The sequence below is a fragment of the Marmota marmota genome, unplaced genomic scaffold, assembly GCF_001458135.2.
Source record: "Marmota marmota marmota unplaced genomic scaffold, marMar, whole genome shotgun sequence".
In the NCBI taxonomy this organism is placed as follows: Eukaryota; Metazoa; Chordata; class Mammalia; order Rodentia; family Sciuridae; genus Marmota; species Marmota marmota.
The window spans coordinates 69,455-88,534 of record NW_025999913.1 but is presented as its reverse complement, the minus strand read 5'-3'; the positions used below and the strand labels follow the sequence as shown (position 1 = coordinate 88,534).

At 39.9% G+C, this 19,080-nt stretch overlaps 1 protein-coding gene across 6 annotated transcripts in view; it reads right to left on the bottom strand.

The window, feature by feature from the left end:
* Positions 1-19,080, bottom strand: part of Bphl (biphenyl hydrolase like) — a 29,877-nt gene that overhangs the window by 5,206 nt on the left and 5,591 nt on the right. For 2 of the 6 annotated variants that reach the window (XM_048799720.1, XM_015493961.2), the window contains exons 2-7: positions 17,832-17,932; positions 16,650-16,727; positions 14,943-15,109; positions 12,715-12,868; positions 4,608-4,739; positions 843-966 (exon numbers count right to left, since the gene is read on the bottom strand). In XM_048799720.1, coding sequence (XP_048655677.1) covers positions 843-966; positions 4,608-4,739; positions 12,715-12,868; positions 14,943-15,109; positions 16,650-16,727; positions 17,832-17,932 — 756 coding nt within the window. Of the gene's footprint in view, positions 1-842; positions 967-4,607; positions 4,740-12,714; positions 12,869-14,942; positions 15,145-16,649; positions 16,728-17,831; positions 17,933-19,080 lie in introns of all 6 variants that reach the window. The other 4 variants (XM_048799721.1, XM_015493963.2, XM_015493965.2 and 1 more) reach the window with 3 other exon arrangements.

The window sequence follows — 19,080 nt, the reverse complement described above, 5'->3', positions numbered from 1 at the left end:
TATATTATTCTCAGCATTTTACCATCATAGAAAGAGTACATTTGTGAAAACCACCTGTGCTATGCTGGAAAAGCACTATATCAGGAGGAGAAACTCTAGGATCTTTGCCACCTTGAAAGATGGCTTAATATTGTTCAGCCTTGGTTTCCCATCTGTAAAATGGATATTTTTTCCATGATTGTCATGGCATATAATTAGATTTTATACGTAAAATTCAATTTTTAAATTTAAAAATAATGCCTATATGTAAGCATCACATTATACACTATATATAATATTAAAATAAAACAAAGATAGATTATATAGAAAACTTTTAGGATTAATAAGAAAATATCTTCTGTTTGAATTTTGTACCACAACCATGACAAAGTATTAAAATATTATAAAAGTCTAGTTTGAAAATGCCTTATTGCCTATTAAATCAATGTATAAACTTTTCTATTAAATCTTTACATTCACCAAAACATAATCATATATATATATATATATATATATATATATATATATATATATATATATATATNATATATATATATATATATATATATATATATATATATATATATAGTTTAGTTCCAGATGGACACAACTCCTTTATTTTATTTATTTTTTATGTGGTGCTGAGGACTGAACCCGGTGCCTCACATGTGCTCTATCACTGAGCCACAACCCCAGCTCCCCAAAACATAATCTTAATCTAACTTCTACTTTTATTCTTCACTTCCTCTATGTCCTAGTGAACACCTAAAACTCCACCTTCCCCTGCTTCTTTTCCTTCCTGTGGCTTCTCTCATTCACTGAGACTTTGTAGGCACGGGTGCTGACGCGGTGCCTGAACTCACCGTGACCCTTTCACCTGCTCATGTATGAAGTCAGCATGAAAACGTGGGACCAGAGGATCCTTCTCTCCATGCACAATTAGGGTGGGACACTGAACCAGGGGCAGCAAGTGCCGACAGATGTTACCTGAAAGACAAAGAGCATGAGGAATCTACCGAAGCGTAAAGAGGAAGAACTGAAACATGATCATTCTGCATGTTGAGAAAGAAAGAATGCACAGAGGCTTCCTTCTACAGTTTGGATCTTGAATGGGCCCATGCATTAATGGCTTGGTCACCAGAGAAGTGCCACTAGGGAGTGTGGAACCTTCAGGATGTGGGGCCTTGTGGGAAGACTTTAGGTCACTGCGATCAAGCCTTTGAAGGGTATTGTGGGATCCTTTTGCTCCCTGACTTCTCAGGTAAGCAGTTCTGCTCTGCCACAGACTCCCACCATGATGTGCTGCCTCATCAGAGACCCAAAGTAACTGGGCCACTCGATCATGGACTGGAAGCTTCAGAACTGTAAGCTCAAACAAACCCTTTCTCTTATAAGTAAATTATCTGAGGTATTTAGTTATAGCAATAGAAAAATGACTAATACACATACTCCTCTTTGGATTTCAGTTTTTCTGTGAAAACAATGGTTTAGATTTGGGGTTCTCTACAGGTCTAATATTCTTGGGGTTTCATTTTCTATTTTTTTGGTTATTGTTTGGTTTTAAGCTCTACTAGCAAACAAAAAGCTTTGCTTGATTAAAATTCATAATTCATATGAAACAGAAGGAAAATCAAACAAAAGGAAATCCCACAATTCTTTATATTACATAGGAGGTGGCCTATCTGCCATGAGCAGGTGCTTGACACCTCAAAAGCTTCCCCTCGAAGTCACGTCTCCAGGCGTGTGGGCCTCACAATGAAGTTATGGTCTGTATGCAGGAAATAAGCTTCTCTTCATGCTTGTGCCTTGGTGACACCCCTGGCCACCATACCTTGAGAGAACATGAGGATCTAGCTCCTATTCATAACATTTCTGAGGCAATTTGGATAATCTGGGCTGCAGTTCCTGTCTTTCTCTTGACTCTGAAATCTTTTTTTTTAAATTATTATTATTTTTTAGTTGTAGTTGGACATAATACCTCTATCTATTGATTTTTATATGGTGCTGAGGATCGAACCTAGGGCCTTGCACGTGCAAGGAGTGCGCTCAATCGCTGAGCCACAACCCCAGCCCCTGCCTGCCTCTGAAATATTGATGGCTCTTTAGCCACTTTGAGCTTCAGCCTGAAATAGGAATAATCATAGTTTCCTGGGTTGTTGTGAGGCAAAAAGAGAGCCATATTGAAGGTTCTGGGCATCCATAAAGCTAGCTCCTCCCTTGTCCTTCCTTTCTTCTCTGCTCACCCAGGCACCACCCACTGCCCTCCTCTTCAGTTGGAGGTAGCTGTCCACCAACTGAGAAAGTGATCTGTTGCCTGGGGAAAGACTTCTCTTGGTCTCTGAAGCTTCCTGCTCCTGTCCCTGGGACAACATGAACCTGCCAACTATGTAATCAAATGACAATGATGAATGCCAATGTCATTGAGTGTTCACTGTGTTTCAAAGCTATTTAAACCACTGCATATTTGTTCAGGCTTTACAGTAGTTACATGTTTTGACTCACTTTGTACAATTATTTGTAAATTAAGTGCTTTTAAAATAACAATAATAACAGTCTTTCATGAAACACTCCACTTGTGGTACTATACCACAGGTGAAATGAATTATCTCAGTTAATCCCCACAACAACTTTATGAGATAGCTAATCATATGCACAATTCACAGACAGGAAGCTGAAGCTTAGACAAGTGAAGTCATCAGCCCAAATCCACCTTAACAGCAAGTCCAGTGGAAAAGCCAGAATTCAAACCTTGGCCTTTCTGACTCCAAAGCTGCACAATTAATCCCTAGTACCCATAAACCTGAGTGTACAGTGATAAGCAAGAGCTCTAGTCAAATTAATTAGCATAGAAGGGAAATAAGTTATGCACAGTATTGTTGTGGATGACTTCTACACTGCTCAATCTTATGAGGGAGTTATTATTATTTTCAATTGCTCATTTAACTCTGCATTTGGATCTTCCTAACTTTTCATTGCCCTCTTCAATAAAGCATAAAACTGTACATTTCACAATGTAAACCCTTCAGTGGAGAACTGACCATTGTTTCATGGCAATTTTGTTTGTTTTAACAGTGGAGGGAAGTATCTTTCAAGGGACTGCTTCTATGGGTGGATGCTGTGTTTGATAGTATCATTTTAAGGCATGTATTTGCTGTTTCAAACTTAAACCAGAAATGTAACATTTCCAAAAGTCCTTTTCATTGTGAAAGTTTTGATATAACAGATGATTCATGCTGTAAATGACTGTCTAATATATTAAATTTGTCCTTCCATCACAAGCATTTGAATGTGTTCAAAGATTAAATCTTGGCATTCTATTCTTTTAGCAATTAAAAACAACAACAACAACAAAGAGAACAGGCATTCCAAACACAAATAGCTTGTTATAGCTTGAATCTTAAATGTCCCCCAGAGGCCCATGCATTGAAGTCCTGTTTCCCAGAGTGGCACTATTGGTAGGTTGTGGAACCTTTAAAAGGTGGGGTCTAGGGGGAGATCTTTAGGTCACTGGGGCATCCCCTCAAAGGGGATTGTAGGACACCATCTATTCCTCTTTTCTTTTTTTCTCCACTTTGCAGCCCTGGGATGACTTAGCTATTCTACCTGCTCCCACTATGATGCGCTGCTTCACCACAGGCCAAAAAGCAAAAGGGCCAGTGACCATGGACCAAAACCTCTAAACCTTTGAGTCAAAATAACCTTTTTCTTTTATTAAGTTGATTATCTCAGTATTTATTTAAGTTACAGAAAGATGACTAACACATATTGGTATAAAAATAGAATAACTCTGAATTTCGGTTAAAGATTCAATTTTTACTGTTCATGGAAATCTTGTTAATTTTTCGGAACAAAAAAAGGGGGAGACATTTTGTTCATGGCTAAGGTCATATAACTTAGTTCTGAAGATGAGTAAAGAACCACATACTCTCAGCTGGGCATGGTGGTACATACCTATAACCCCAGTAACTTGAGAAGCTGAGGAAGGAGGATTGCAAGTTCGAGGCCAGACTTGGCAATTTAGTAAGTCCCTAAGCAACTCAGCAAGACCCTGTCTCAAAATTAAAAAAAAAAAAAAATTAAAAAGGCTTGGGGACATAGCTCAGTGGTAAAGTTCCCCTTTGCTAAGTCCCCAGTATCAAACCAAACCAAACTGAATATTTTCTTCCCATACTAATACTGCTGGGATTGAAGCTGGATAGAAATTTTCTCCTTTTTTGTTGCAGGAAGAGGAGATGTATAGTGAGGTGACACATCTAAATGGATAAAAGGGGGAAAATATTGTCTACACCGCGACTTGTTTTCTAATTGCCTAGGCTGGAATTAGAAAATAAAAACCAAACCAAGGATTCTGGAGAATTCATTTGTCATTATATACACAAAGGAAAAAAGAACAGTCTGCTATTAGAGGCTCAACATTATGAATCTTTACGCAAGAGTACTGTCTCACGTTTAAAGCAGATTTAGTATGCAAGAGCTTGTACTGTGTATAATATCTAGTGTTCTCTATTCACACATTTATGTATAAGGATAGTGGGTAAATTCATCATTGGCTGAGGAATGCAGAACACCCAGGAAGAACTCAAGCATCTTCTCATAAGGACGGCCATTAAGCAGTTCATGCAACCTACCATCTGGTAGATGTTTAAACTGTCCTATGCCATCCACCCACTTTTCACAGGTTTTGGCAAGGTAGTCATATCCATACAGGGCTTCTAGAGGCTTCCTTGCTTTTTCGCTCCATTTAGAGACATCTCGGATACCTGAAAAACAGAAGTGTGGAGAAGGATGGAGTCAGACTCACACTAAGGTATTCTTTTTTTTTTTTTTGGTACCAGAGATTGAAACCAGGGGTGCTTAACCCTGAGCTGCATCTCCAGTTCTTTTTATTTGAGATGGGGTCTTGCTAAGTTGCTTAGCACCTTACTAAGTTGCTGAGGCTGGCTTTGAACTTGCAATCCTCCTGCCTCAGCCTCCTGAGTTACTGGGATTACAAGTGTGTGCCATCACACCTGGCCTAAGGTATTATCTTTAAATATCACCAGCACAGGCCACCTTGAGCCTCCTGCTCACTGTTCCATCTGCTCGGGAAGGCCTTCCCTGGTAGCTGCACAGCTCAATCTGTGATAGTCAAACCAAAGTGACTCCATTTTGTAAAACAACCATGCAAAGTAGAAGGGTCATGATCAGGGCAAGATGTTCTTTTCCTTTTGCTATAGAAACCTTTAAGAACATGGAACTACCTAGTGGGGCATTGTTTCTGTAACTGGGGTGACTGGGCTAATTGTGATTGGTTAAGCGTCTGACTGCACTCTCCCGCTTCTGTAACCTGGCTTGCTTGCATTGGCTGGACCCCCAAACGTTCCTTTTGCGGTTTTCAGGCTTATAAGGAGTGCTCTTGCAATTGTTCAGGGCTGATCAGGGGAACAGCTTTATGTTCTGGTTAGTTGCCACTGGTGTGCTTCAATAAAGGCTTGATCCGATTATACGTGAGTGGTCTGGAAGTCAGTTTATGAAACCCTGGGACGAAACTTTAACAAATCCTCCAGGTCTCCATTCAGATGTCAGCCAGCGCCCCCTCCCCATTAGCAACTGTCACAGCTTTGCACCCTTTTCTGCATTTATGGCTGAATGTCTATCTCCCCATCAGGATATGCACCCCAATGTAAGGGCTTTTGCTTTGTGCCCTGCTGTACACCTGGGGCCTCGGCCTGTGCCTCCCACAATAAATATTTACCAAGTGAATGAAACTAGACCTGTACCAAGTGCTTTCTCTTAAAAGTAAAAGATAAAAGAAAATACTCCTCTTACTAGGGTTGCCTGGGTAAGAGTGACACTCCAGTCATCCCTCCTGTATGTGGGAGGATTCATTTCAGGATCCCCTGTGGATTTCAAAGTCTGTGGATGCTCAAGTCCCTGATATAAAATGGCATGAGACTTAACACAGAATCCATCCACATCCTCCTGTACACTTTAAACCATCTCTAGATCATTTATGATATCAAATACAATTTAAATGATATATATAGTTCTATTGTATTGTTTAGGGAATAATGACGAGGAAAAGAGCCTGTCCATGTTCAGTACAGATGGATTTTTCCCCCCACATATTTTTCACAGTGGTTGCTCAAATCTACAGATTGAGAACCCATGGATACAGACATGGAGGGCCAGTTCTTTTTGAGAATTGGTACCTCAAGAAACATACAAATTATTAAATTCTATTAGTGAAGAAATAGAGTATAAAAGCAAACTCTAACCCCAAACTATATTACAGGTGATTCATTAGTTGGAATTATTATATGTATTCTATTATTATAATAGCTAAAAACATTTAAAGTAAATCAACACATGTAATTACTTAGCTTAACCTTTCCCATATTTCTTTAAATGCTGTGATAAAGATTCTAGTGCTCTAGAACATATGAAATATTGTTTATTGAGAGCTTTCAATATAGTGTTCCTGCTCAAGGATGAACCCAAAAAACAAGATGACACTGAGCAGGGACTCTGGAGATCAAACCCAGTGATACAAACTCACATTGAACAATAATCTATACAGCACTCCAGATGGTGCCTGACATTTGGTAGGCTCTCAAAGTTTACATAGTGAATGGGAATAACCAAATACAGGAAAAACTGCTACTTACAACTACAACTGTCTTCTGAGGGGGTAGATTCTATTATTGGAGAGTGCCTGTCTTTGCTTCTGCTGATTGGTTTAAATATTCAGAGGGAAGTCAATTCAGAAGGCGTTGACTACAGAGGCCAGGAAAGGCCAAACTGCTTTGCACAATAGTGAAAAGACTTCAGAGAGGGGTAGAGAACCAGCCTGAAAATCCAGAGTGGAGAGAAGATTTAAGAAGAAGGGGAGTTGGGAGAGTGGGGGGAAAAAAGAGAGAGGCTAGCAAGATGATGTAAAGAAGGAGTAAAATGATTCCCTGTAGAGGGGCTGGGGGTGGGTGGCTCAGTGATAGATTATAAGCATGCTCGAGACCCTGGGTTTGATCCCCAGTGTCCCTGCTCAAAATACTAAAAGTTCCTTGTACATACTTCTACTTTGTGGTATCTTGAGGATATACCCTATGAGAGGCCCTTTAACAGTAGAACAACTAGATTTTTTTTTTTTTTTTTTTGGTACCTGGGATTGAACTCAGGGATGCTTAGCCACTGAGCCACATCCCTAGCCCTTTTTATTTTTGAGACATAGTCTTGCTAAGTTGCTGAGGGCCTCTCTAAGTTGCAGAGCCTGACCTTGACCTTGTAATCCTCCTGCTTCAGCCTCCTCAATTGCTGTGATTACAGGTGCATTCCACGATGCCCAGCCTAGATCTTTCATAAAATGTAATTCTGATGCCTTGATGGAGTTGTAATAATTCATGCAAATTATGTATTTAAAGAATGTATGTGAGTTTGCCTACATGAGAAAAAGAAAACCCTGAAAAGAGGGCAGAGGTGACTCTGAAGGCAGAGCTGTCAAGGTGGAAACGCAGCCATTGGGAAGGAGGACCAAATGCAGAGCTTCTCAGTTCACACATGCTGTTTTGTGTGTTTTCAGATTAACAGTAATATGTCATCATAAGGCTGGGGTTGTGGCTCAGTGGTAGAGCGCTTGCCTACCATGTGCAAGGCCCTGGGTTCGATCCTCAGCACCATATAAAAATAAAAATAAAATAAAGGTATTGTGTCCAACTACAACTAAAAAGACAAATTAAAAAAAAAAAAGTAGTAAGTCATTACTTACAATGTGGTATCTTTACATGAAACACTCAGCAATTTCATTTGTGGGCTTATGCCCTGGAGATACTGTCGCTCCTAGGCTCAGGAGTTAGTATGGGAATGTTCACTTCAACAGCTGTCTGTTGGAAAAAAGAATGAGCACATACACCTGCCATATCCTCCCACTAGCGTCTCTGAATGCAACACAACAGTGACAAGTAACACACTGCAGCTACCAGCTGTAAGCAACTTAGAAATGCATGAGACGGGAAATGCAAAGGGCAGTGAAAAAATAAGTTATAGAAGACAATATACAGTATGAAATCAGTTTTGTAAAGTTCAAAGACAAACTGCATTGTTTAACAAAAAACATGTGACAAACTGTTTTCACAAAGGCATTGGGCAGATTTATAGGGTTCAGGTGGAGGTAGGAGGTGAACTGGGAGGAAGCACACGGATAAAGGGTATATCCTGGGCTCCACAGTAGGTTCCTGGGTATCATAATTCATACATGTAACATGAGTAGAATTATACCTATCAAATATCACATAATAAAAAAAACCCTAAAAATCATTTTGAAAAAACAGTTCCTTGTGATGTAAAGGCCAGACTTTTTATGAACAAAACTGCAAATGTTTAGGATAAAGATATTTTTCCTGCTAAAACATCATAAAATAGCAAGAGATCCTTTTAATGAGTTACCTTTAGTAGAAGCAGGCATTTGGAGGGAGAGGTCTCTTGGCAATGTCAAATCTGGGGCAAAGTTTCAGATTCCCAAAGGAAATAGTAACTAACTCTCAGGAGGCAGGGAAATTCAGCTGTAACTGGAGTAAGCCAGATGTTCACATCAAGCACTGTGGTTAAGAACACAGCTTGGAAGTCAGACTGCCTGGCTGTGAATCCCAGCTCTCATCCTTCCTAGCTCTGTGACACTGAGCAAGTTGCTTAACTTCTCTGTGCCACAGTTTCCTCATCAGAAAAATAGGAATTGTATGCTAGGCGAGCGCGTTACCGCTTGAGCCACATCCCCAGCCCCCATGTAATAACACTGTGAAATAAAGAATAAATAAGTTACTACATGAAATGTGACAACAACAGTGCCTGGTGTATAACATGCACTCAAAAATATTCTTTGTATTTTTATATTTATTCAGGAGGAAGCCAGTTCTGTCCCAAAGCATAATTACCACCAAAAATTCAACAGTAATTATGTTTTATAGTTAAGTTCCCAAAATAACCATTTGAATCAAACTGTTTGTTGATCTAAAACAGAACAAATTTGGATCTCCAAAGAAACTGATATATTTCCTTTTTTTGAGCATATAATCTGTGCAAAACTGGAACTGTAACAAAGAAACTGTTTACTCTTCTTAATTGGTAAATCAATATTGCAAACATTATCTCAGGTCTGCATGTGTTGGTTACTGCCAATATAAACTTGAATGAGATATGGTCTCTGCCTTCAAGAGCAGAGAGCTTAGACACAGCTGCTATAATTCCCCCTTATCCTCAGGAGATACGTGCAAGACCCCTGTGCCTGAAACCAGAGATAGTCCGGAATCCTCTGTATACTATGACTTTTCTTGTAGATCCCTACCATAAAAAAGTTTAATTTATAAATTAGGCATAGTAAGAGAACAATGGCAACTTATAAAAAAATAACAAAAATAACTCTATACTGTAATAAAATTGCCAGCATTGCTACCCATACTCCGAAGCCACATTAAGTAAAGTAAATCCTTATTGAACACAAACACTGCATCCTTGACATGTGATAACCAAGATGGCTACTAAATGACTTGGCAGGCAGGTAGTGCATACAGTGTGTATACATTGGAAAAGGAAAGATTCATGTTCCAGACAGTGCAGAGCAGGACAGAATGGGATTTCATCGTTCTATTCAGAATGGCACGCAATTTAAAACTTATGGTATTTATTTCTGAAATTTTCCATTTAATATTTCTAGACCATAGTTGACTGAGAGTAACTGAAACCACAGAAAATAAATCTGCAGATAATGGGGACTGCTGTATTATAGTGTGTATCATTTAGCAAGATAAGATACTTAAGAAGAAGAACAGGTCTAGAGAAGGGTTATGAGCTCAATTTTATTGTATGTGCGGGGCAACCAGATAAGAAAATAAAATGAAAAGCTGAATTATCTGGAATTTAGGAGTTAAGACAAGGATGTCTAAGAGTGAGAAGAGGGCCGTGTGTGATGGCTTCTACATGTAATCCCAGTTACCTGGGAGGACGAGGCATGAGGATCACTTGAGCCTAGGAGTTTGAGACCAGCATGGGCAACATACTGCCACCCGACCCCTGCCAAGTCAAAAAAAAAAAAAGGAAGCTTCAAGAGGAGGGGTGTGATCAGTATTGACACACCATGAGCCCATCTTCAAATGCTGCAGAATGAGCAAGGAAAAAGGCAGCCAGTGTCTAGTGGGTTGGTTTAATGGAAGGCCCTCTGTCTATTGGATTGGTGGGTCTGAAGTCACCTTGTCACAAGGAGAGACTGGGGGATGAGGAAGTGGCCAAGAAGATGGCCAGGAAGAGAAGCAGAGATACATTAGAGGGTAAAAGTGGTGTGAGGTTGGGAGTTGTATTTTGTGCTCCTAGAAGTCAGAGCCACTGCAATGGTGAACACACACTACAGTGACTGAGGCAAAGGGGTAAAAGGGCGCCAGCGCCCAGGATGAAGGGCTATTGCACAAGTAATTGCAAAGTGTTACAGAGTCACGGGGGAAATCAGCACCAGGCTAAAGGACTCTGGGAGGCCTTCACAGAGGTGGTGCCCCAGAAGCAGGCAATGGGGTGAGGACATGTCTGCCGAGGAGGATGTGGTGGGAAGGGGTCAATGCAGCAGGTACATCACAGGTACAAGGGCACAGAGATTAGAAGGGGAAAGCTTGTTTCAAGAATGGCAATTTGTGCAATGCAAGGAATGCACAGGAAGGGCCAGAGAACAGGAGGCCAATGAGGCAAGAAAGCTGGGTGGGGCCTGACTGGTGGTGAGCCAGTAGTGTGGCCTTTACTGAAGGATTTTAAGTGGGATGATTAAATGGTCAGATTATTGTCTTGGAAAGGACACTCTCCTGTGGAGGGCAAATTAACAGAAAAGGCAAAGGAACAGAACCAGGAACATGGAGGGTCGGGAAGAGAGGAGGGGATAACATGAGCAGTGTTCTGAGCATGGTATCAATGGAATGAAGTCACAGTAAAATGTAGAGGGCAGAGGAGCTGAGCCCTCAAGGGATGACTCTGGGGCTGGGCTTACACATCTAGGCAGGCTATGGGTCATCAGAGTGATTATGGGAAAGAACAAGTGAGCAAGGGTGGAGCACAAGAAAAATCAAGAACTAATGAGTTCAACTTTAGACCAAAGCATACCATATTCTGGAGCATAAAATTTAGCAAACATAAAAGAACAAAATCATACAAAGTATATTTTTTGAACCTAATGAAATTAACTAGTCACCAATAGCAGAAAGGTAATCTGGGAAACCCCAAATATTTGTAAATTAGAAAATACTCTTCTAGGGCTGGAGATGTGGCTCAAGTGGTAGTGCGCTGGCCTGACATGCGTGTGGCCCGGGTTCGATCCTCAGCACCACACACAAATAAAGATGTTATGTCCGCCGAAAACGAAAAAATAAATATTAAAAAAAAAAAGAAAATACTCTTCTAAAAAGCTATGGTGAAGAGACACTAGAAAATATTCTGAACTGAATGAAAATATGGCATATCAAAATCTGTAGGATGGGGCTGGGGTTGTGGCTCAGGTGTAGAGCCCTTGCCTCACATGTGTGAGGCACTGGGTTTGATCCTCAGCACCACATAAAATTAATAAATAAAATAAAGGTATTGTGTCCATCTACAACTAAAATGAAATAAAACAAAAGAGACTGTAAAGAACTAAGATCATACAATGGGACACTATTACTGAGTAGCTTACTAAGGCATATGAATTGCAGAAGAGCAGGAAAGGCGAGGCCTGTGATAGCCTAATGTAGGGGTCTGTAAACTTTTTCTGTACAGAGCCAAAGAGTAAATATATCAGTCTCTGCAGGCCAAGAGGTAAAATCAAAGACATTATGAGGATACTTCAATATGTGAGGATAGAAAATGCCTGATCCATCTAGACCTAACTGCCTAGGGTGAACCATTTGAGGTCCAAAAGAAATATACTCGGGACAAAAAGCTACAAGTCTACAAGGAAGGGTCCTAGTGGTCAGGCTAACAGGTGGAGGTAGCCCAGGTCAGTTTTACTTTTTTCCCCAATAACCTTCAGACCCAGAAGAATCATTCTCTACTCCTGAGAGCCTGGTCATCTCGATTTGGGCAGCTGGCTGGAAGTGGAGCTATTTCATGTCTGAGTGTGTGGTATTTACCAATAATCCCCCCTGTGCCGTGGCCACCAGGACAGGCCCTGGGAAGCAATGCTGGGAGTGGAAAAGAAATGGGGAAGGGGTGGAGTGGATCTCCGGCTTGGTCTCCATGACTCACACAGCATTAGCCTCCTTAGTTGAAGCCTGGGCCTTGAAAAAGCATGCGGCAGGCCAGATTTGACCCACATGTCCCTGCTCGAGTGCCCCTGAAAACCGATAAAAGAAGCTTGAAGGACTACCTTAAAAATGCAAATAGCACAGAAACTGTTACAATCAAAATGAAAGTTTCATATTTGAATTCGATGTTTCCTTTTATGCCCACATTATTTTAAATGAGGTTATGAATAACACTTCACACACCTCCTCCTTTTTTCAAGTTCACTACCAGTGGTAGTAAATGTAAATACTGCTTTTCCTTAGACTTTTCCTGAGTCATAGAAGTTTCACTTCTGGAAATAGAAAGTTTTCTATTTTCAGATGGCTTAAATGACATTACTTTTCTGAGCACTTACTATTCTTCCAGCCTTAGAGCCAAGAACTAGAAATGGATGATATGACTTATCAACACATCAAAATAAGAGATGAGGACAGAAATAAAGATCAGTCATCGCCTGGGGTCGACAGAACCTACCCTGATAAATTCTTTCATCCTCTTCAGTGACATAGGCATTAGCTCCCCAAATCACCATCTTATTGATGTAAGATGGATACTTCGCAGCAGCAAAGAGTGCAGTTATGCCACCGTCACTCCATCCCAGCAGAGAGATCTTCTTAAACTTCAGCGTCTGTGAGAAATACAATGAAAACCACAGCAGAGGTTATTGTTCCTTCCTGCTAAAAGAACCTGAGATTAAAAAATGATCAGAATCAATACAGGGGCTCTGGAGTATCAAGGATGAATCCTAGCTGGGTGCGAGGATAAATGCCTGTAATCCCAGCAACTAAGAATGCTGAGGCAGGAGGACCGCAAGCAACTTAGTGAGACCCTGTATCAAAAGTAAAACTAAAAAGGGCTGGGGTTGTAGGTCAGTGGAAGAGCATCCCTGGGTTCAATCCCCAGTACCAAAAGAAAAAAAAAAGAAATCCTAGAGTCTACTACTTGGTAACAGTGTTTTCTCTCAATTAGTTTGGGTGAAAATATAATTGTCATAGGATTTGAGTACAGCTGTTTTAAATTATGAGGGAATTACATCTTCTGGTTGGATAAAATGTCAAGGGAATAGAGTCAATGGAGATCAGCTGTATTTGGATATGACAAATTGCGTATGTGCATGCGTGCGCATGTGCACTCCTTAAACAAGGATTTGAGAGCAATTATATGGATTATAGAGGGGACCTGAGGTTTCTTGGATGAAATGAAGTAGGACATCTGGTGAAGCCACAGACTGCAACTGTGGGAACAGACCACGAGAGATGGGTTGAGAGAGAAGAGTGTCACCGGGTTGCAGGTCCTTGGGTGAATTAACCAGGGCATGAATCTGTGTTTGGCAGAGAAAACTGACAAAGATTATGTTTGAGAGATGTTGCCTAGAATTAAAAGTAGAATGACTAAAAATATTAAAGTTAAAAAAAACAAATATTAGACCAAAATATTTGCTGATGGGATTATATTAGCATAACTACTAGAGGTAATAATTTGGTACTAACTCATAAACATAAATATTTATATCTTCTATAACCCAGCACATTTCTCCTAAATTTGCATGAAATTCTTGTACACATGTGCCAGGAGATGGGTCCATTAAGTCTGCAACAACCTTGTTTAAAATAGCAAAAAAGTAAGAACCAAAATGTCATGACAACAGAATGCTCAGTGTACTAATGTTTATAATTAAAAAAACGCAACTTAAAAATTAAGTCCTATTGTTATCTACCATTATATAACAGGTGAAGTAAGACACGGTGCATCTATACAGTGAAATACAGTTACTTTCCCTCTTGTCTGTGGGGAACACTCCCATACACTTCCAGACTACTGGTAGATGCCTGAAAACAGTGCCAAGCATGCTACATTTTATCCTATACACACACAGGATACAGGATGGATAAACTGGACAAAGGGATGATTCTTGTCCCAGGCAGGATGGAGGGGATGGAGCAGAACAGTGCAGGATTTCATCATACTACTCAGAATGGTGTTGAAGTTAAACTTAGGACAGTAAGGTAACTACACATTAACAAGTGTGTGCGCGCATGTGTGTGTGTGTGTGTGTGTATTTTTTCCCCCAGTGCTGGGGATCAGATCTAAGGCCTTGAGAATGCTAGGCAAGCACTTTACCACTGAGTTATATCCTCAACCAATATGTACAGTTTCTATATTTTTATGTACCAGTTAAAAAAATTAAATTGAAATTTTAAAAGAGTAAAAAGCAACTTATGACTTATTTCTGGAATTTTCCACTTAATATTTTTGGACCACAGTTGACCATGAGTAACTGAAACCAAAGAAGTGAAACCATGGGTAAGAGGAGACAGGTGTGGCAGGCACCTATTATAAAACAGATGCAAAAGCATGTTTATTGACATGGAAGTATCTTCTTTAGAAATTGTTCAATAAAAACAGTATGTTAGAAGAACATCAGGAATAGCATGATGCCATCAATACAAAACTGTGTGTTTATATTTATCATAAGACTGGTCAGAAAGACAGTCTTAAAGTATTAATAGTGGTGTATCTAAGTAGCTTGATTGTGGAGTATTTCTACATTCATCTTTACATCTGTTTGAATCATTTGGACTTTCTGTAGCAATCACATGGGGTACAGCATTTGTAGAAAGAAATAACAACAAAAACTGAGCAAAACAAATGAAGACAGGCCCAGCCACCAACCCTTCCCTGAGCATTTCCCAGGGACCCACCTTCATCAAATCAACAGCATCTTTTGCATCCCTTTCAAAAAAGTCCACTGGGAAGTCTCTATCTGGGGGTCTGGAATGTCCATATCCTCGAGGATCCCAGGCCACCACAGTGAAGAGGTTCTTATTTAGGCTTTTAAGTTGGGGTGCAAAATCAGTCTCTCCGCTTCCTGAAAATAGCCACTTGGTTATGCTCTGGTGAATTCTTTCATTATATGAAACACATCAGAGAGAAAACAGAAGCGACAGCAATTTTAAAACAAAGTAATTAGTGTCTATTCAAAGTAAGCCACAGGAACATAATCAAGAAAGTAGTCTTACAAGGATTGAATCCATTTACCCAGAGGCAGATAGACTTCCTTTCTTAGTGAAGTGCAAACCTGCCTTCTATCGTCCCCTAGTGGACATTCTGAGAAGGACAGGGGCTGGCCTTCATTTAGTCCAGTATTCAGCAACCCCTGCCCCTTTTTTCCTAAAGAATTAATGGAACTATATAGAAATAAACTTATAGCTATGTTATACTTCTAGATTTTTTCTTTTTAAAATAAATGACTTGACAAATGAGAAAGATCCCAATAAATTCTGTAAACAAATTTGAGATTTGAGTCAAAATACAATTCTAAAATTCTGGATTTTTTAAAAACTAAGATGATTGTGAATAGCCCTGAAGATTTTATTTTGTAGTTACAATTAATGCTAAAGTGAAACACTGAAATGGTGGTGGTGGTGGTGGAAGAAATCAAGTGGCATCAAAATAATACAAAAGAGTTTATACTAACAAGTAGAACTATTTTTTTTTTTTTTTTTTTGGTGGTCCTGGGGATTGAACCCATGGCCTTGCACATGCCAGGCAATCATTCTACCAGTGAGCTACACACCTAGCCCAGAACTATGTTCTCAAACCCATGGTAGCTTCAACTGGCAGTCCCCAGCTCGATGCAGCCATTCATGATGTTGTGTGCTCATACCCACTACAGAAGGTCACTACAAAGAGCTTAGTACAGGGGCAGATCACCAATTTACTGGTAAAGTCAGTTTGATTTCTGAGGACTCAGACTTCAGGCCACAATAAATATTAAACACCTTGCCTGATGAACTAGCTTCATTATAGAGTGTTTCTAGATGGAGCAGGATCACTTAAAATCATCAAAATCCATCATTCTTGGCAAGGCACTGCTTCTTTGAGATCAGGGAAATCATTCAGGAAACCCAGGCCAAAACCAAATTGGTGATTTCCAGCCTAGGTCTACTACTTTGACACTAGGCTTCCCTTATGTCCCTTGGCTGGAGGGACTTCTGGTGCAAACTATCTTGAAGGAGGAGCAGAAGGTAGGGAGATGGGAAAGGGAGCAGGTTAAAAGATCAATTTCAGAAATAATGAGATAATGAGACATTTGTTTTCTAGCAAATATGTATATATTTGAAGACCAAGGCCATACACACACACACACACACACACACACACACACACACACACATATATATATATATATATATATATATATATATATATTATTATTATTATTTTTAATTAATACATGATACCTGAGTAGCCCATGGGGAAGGGATCAGGATCTGGGGAACAGATAGGAAACTCACTGTTTTATTTTTAAATTTTGGAAGCATGTTAATGGTTTTACATAAACAAAAACTGGTATGTTTTTGTACCTGGTTAATGATCATTAATACTAAAATAATGGAAATTCTAACCTGGTAAGTTGTTGTTGTGACAGACGACTTTAGTTTGACCTTGGTTATTAGAATAAATGTCCTCCTTCATTACAACAGCTTAAGAAAAAAAAAGAAGGTACTAAATACTAACTAGACAGAGATATCTCACTAGCTACCACAGTACCACATCAGCGGAGGCTTGATCAAATAGAAACATCAATTAATTGAAAAGTTTTAGTAATTTATTTTTAGGAGAAAGAAGCAAATCACAAGGATTATTTAACTAAACCAAGAATAAACAACAATACTAAATCCTATAAAACTAAATTCTAGATGTCCTGGGATCCCTGTGTATCTTCTCTCACTTTCCTACATCTGGACTACTGTTCTGTAAAGTGAGATTCAGATCCAGAGGGCTTACTGTGCCCCACATTGAGAGAGGGTAATACAATAATCTAATTTTGATTTTTTAAATTTTATTTATTTATTTTTATGTGGTGCTGAGGATCGAACCCAGGGCCTCACATATGCTAGATGAGAGCGCTACTGCTGAGCCACAACCCCAGCTCCTAATTTTGATTTTCAAAAGGACCTTAAGCTTATTTTTTCTTTTCTTTTTTTTTTTTTGGTGTGTGGGGGAGTGAAACTGGGGATTTAACCCAGGAGCACTTTATCACTGAGCTATACCCCTACCCATTTTAAATTTTTAATTTGAGATAGGGTCCTGCTAAGTCGCTGAGGTTGGCATTGTGATCCTTCTGTCTCAGGCTCCCAAAGTTGTTGGGATGACAGGTGTACGCCACCACACCCAGCTCTTATTTCTTATTTTAACTGAACATATCAACCAGAATAGAGAGCATCTGTCCTGGTTTTAGCACTGTAAGTCCCACAACCTTGAAAACTTCTTGATGCCAGGAAACTGGGATGGCTAATCATCCATTCACCTTATTCCTTCATCTACTCCTTCCCACACCCTTTCCTTGATCTCTCACCTTTGGTTTCACAGTATACCCACGAAGAAAAAAACTGGGTATATAAAGGAATACAAAAAACATGATAGAAAGTTATCTACTTTTCTAAATCATGCATTTGATTTTAGCAAATATCCCTTAAAACAGTCTGGTAAAGCACTAAAATTAATCAATATTTGGCAACTAGTATCATGACCCTATCAGAGAGGTTATACAGCATGCCAAAGGATTCCATTAAAAATTGTCAGACCCAACATCCCAGGAAGCAGCAGGACTGCATGTTCGCCCTCTCCAGTCTGCTGATAATGCAGGTGAACGCCATTCACAGACACTTTGGCAGAGGTTACTGTTCTGGAAGAAAAAGAAATCCCCAAAGAAAATTAATTAACACAATATGTTTATCAATTTAATATGACAAGACTGCCCTTTTACATGCATGAATCAGTTCCAGTACCCCTCTCAAGCTTCTTGGATTATTTTGATTTGTGCCTTAACTTTCCATTCCTAAACAGTGACATGAGTTTGTATCTTCTTTAACAGACTACAAAATCAAGTGTATTCATTTTTCAATATACTGCAGCACCCAGCCTGGGGCCCACCCTACACGAGCACTGAAAGGTTTGCTGAATTCAGTGGCTATATGTACAGGCCTAGGGCACATGTCCAGGAGCTAGAAGTCAGTGGTGCCCGCGTGCAGGCTGATATGGGGCACCAGAGACACAGAACCTGGAACCATTTTCTCCTCCTCAGCAGCTTTACAGCAGTTACCAGGATGTTCAGCAGTATTGGTGGCATTCCTGAGGACAAGACTGATCCCAGGAGTTCCAAGGAAAGGCCCTGGTGATCTCAGGGCATCTGGTGTCATCTAATCAGAAGCAGGAGGACTCTAATCAGAAACACCCAACTGCACTGACATGGACTTACTGGTTTTTAAGATGCTGAAATATTCCTGAATTGACTATTAAGAAGCCATTTCCATAGGTCCCATTCATGATCCAGCATCTAACTAGACACTAATTGGCACAGGACAAGGCCACCACCAGCATCTGTCCTGCCTGAGGATGCATGGGCTGTACAGGTGTTCTCAGAGGCTCTTCTGGAAGCTCCAGAATAGACTGTCCAAGGACATACACCAGCACAGCACCTACAAGACCCCTGCTACCGATCTGCCAGACAGATAACTGACCTGATGGCATACTAGGAGAGGTGCTAGGAGGAGCCACTCCTCTTCTAGTGGACTGTCAATAAAGTAGAATCAACTAATCTTCCTTTTTCTATTACATACTCCTCACCTGACCACTGCCCTTGGTCAAGATGACTGCTGAAATGTATGCTTTTGAAAAAACAAGGTCCTGTTTCTTCTTTCGGTTTCACCTGATTTGCCAACTTCAAGTAAAAACAAAATGCAGGAAAAAAAATTGAATATTGCTGTATCTAATTGTAACACACACTTGTCTGTAAAATTATGACAGAAATGGGAAATAAGAAGTCCTGATATA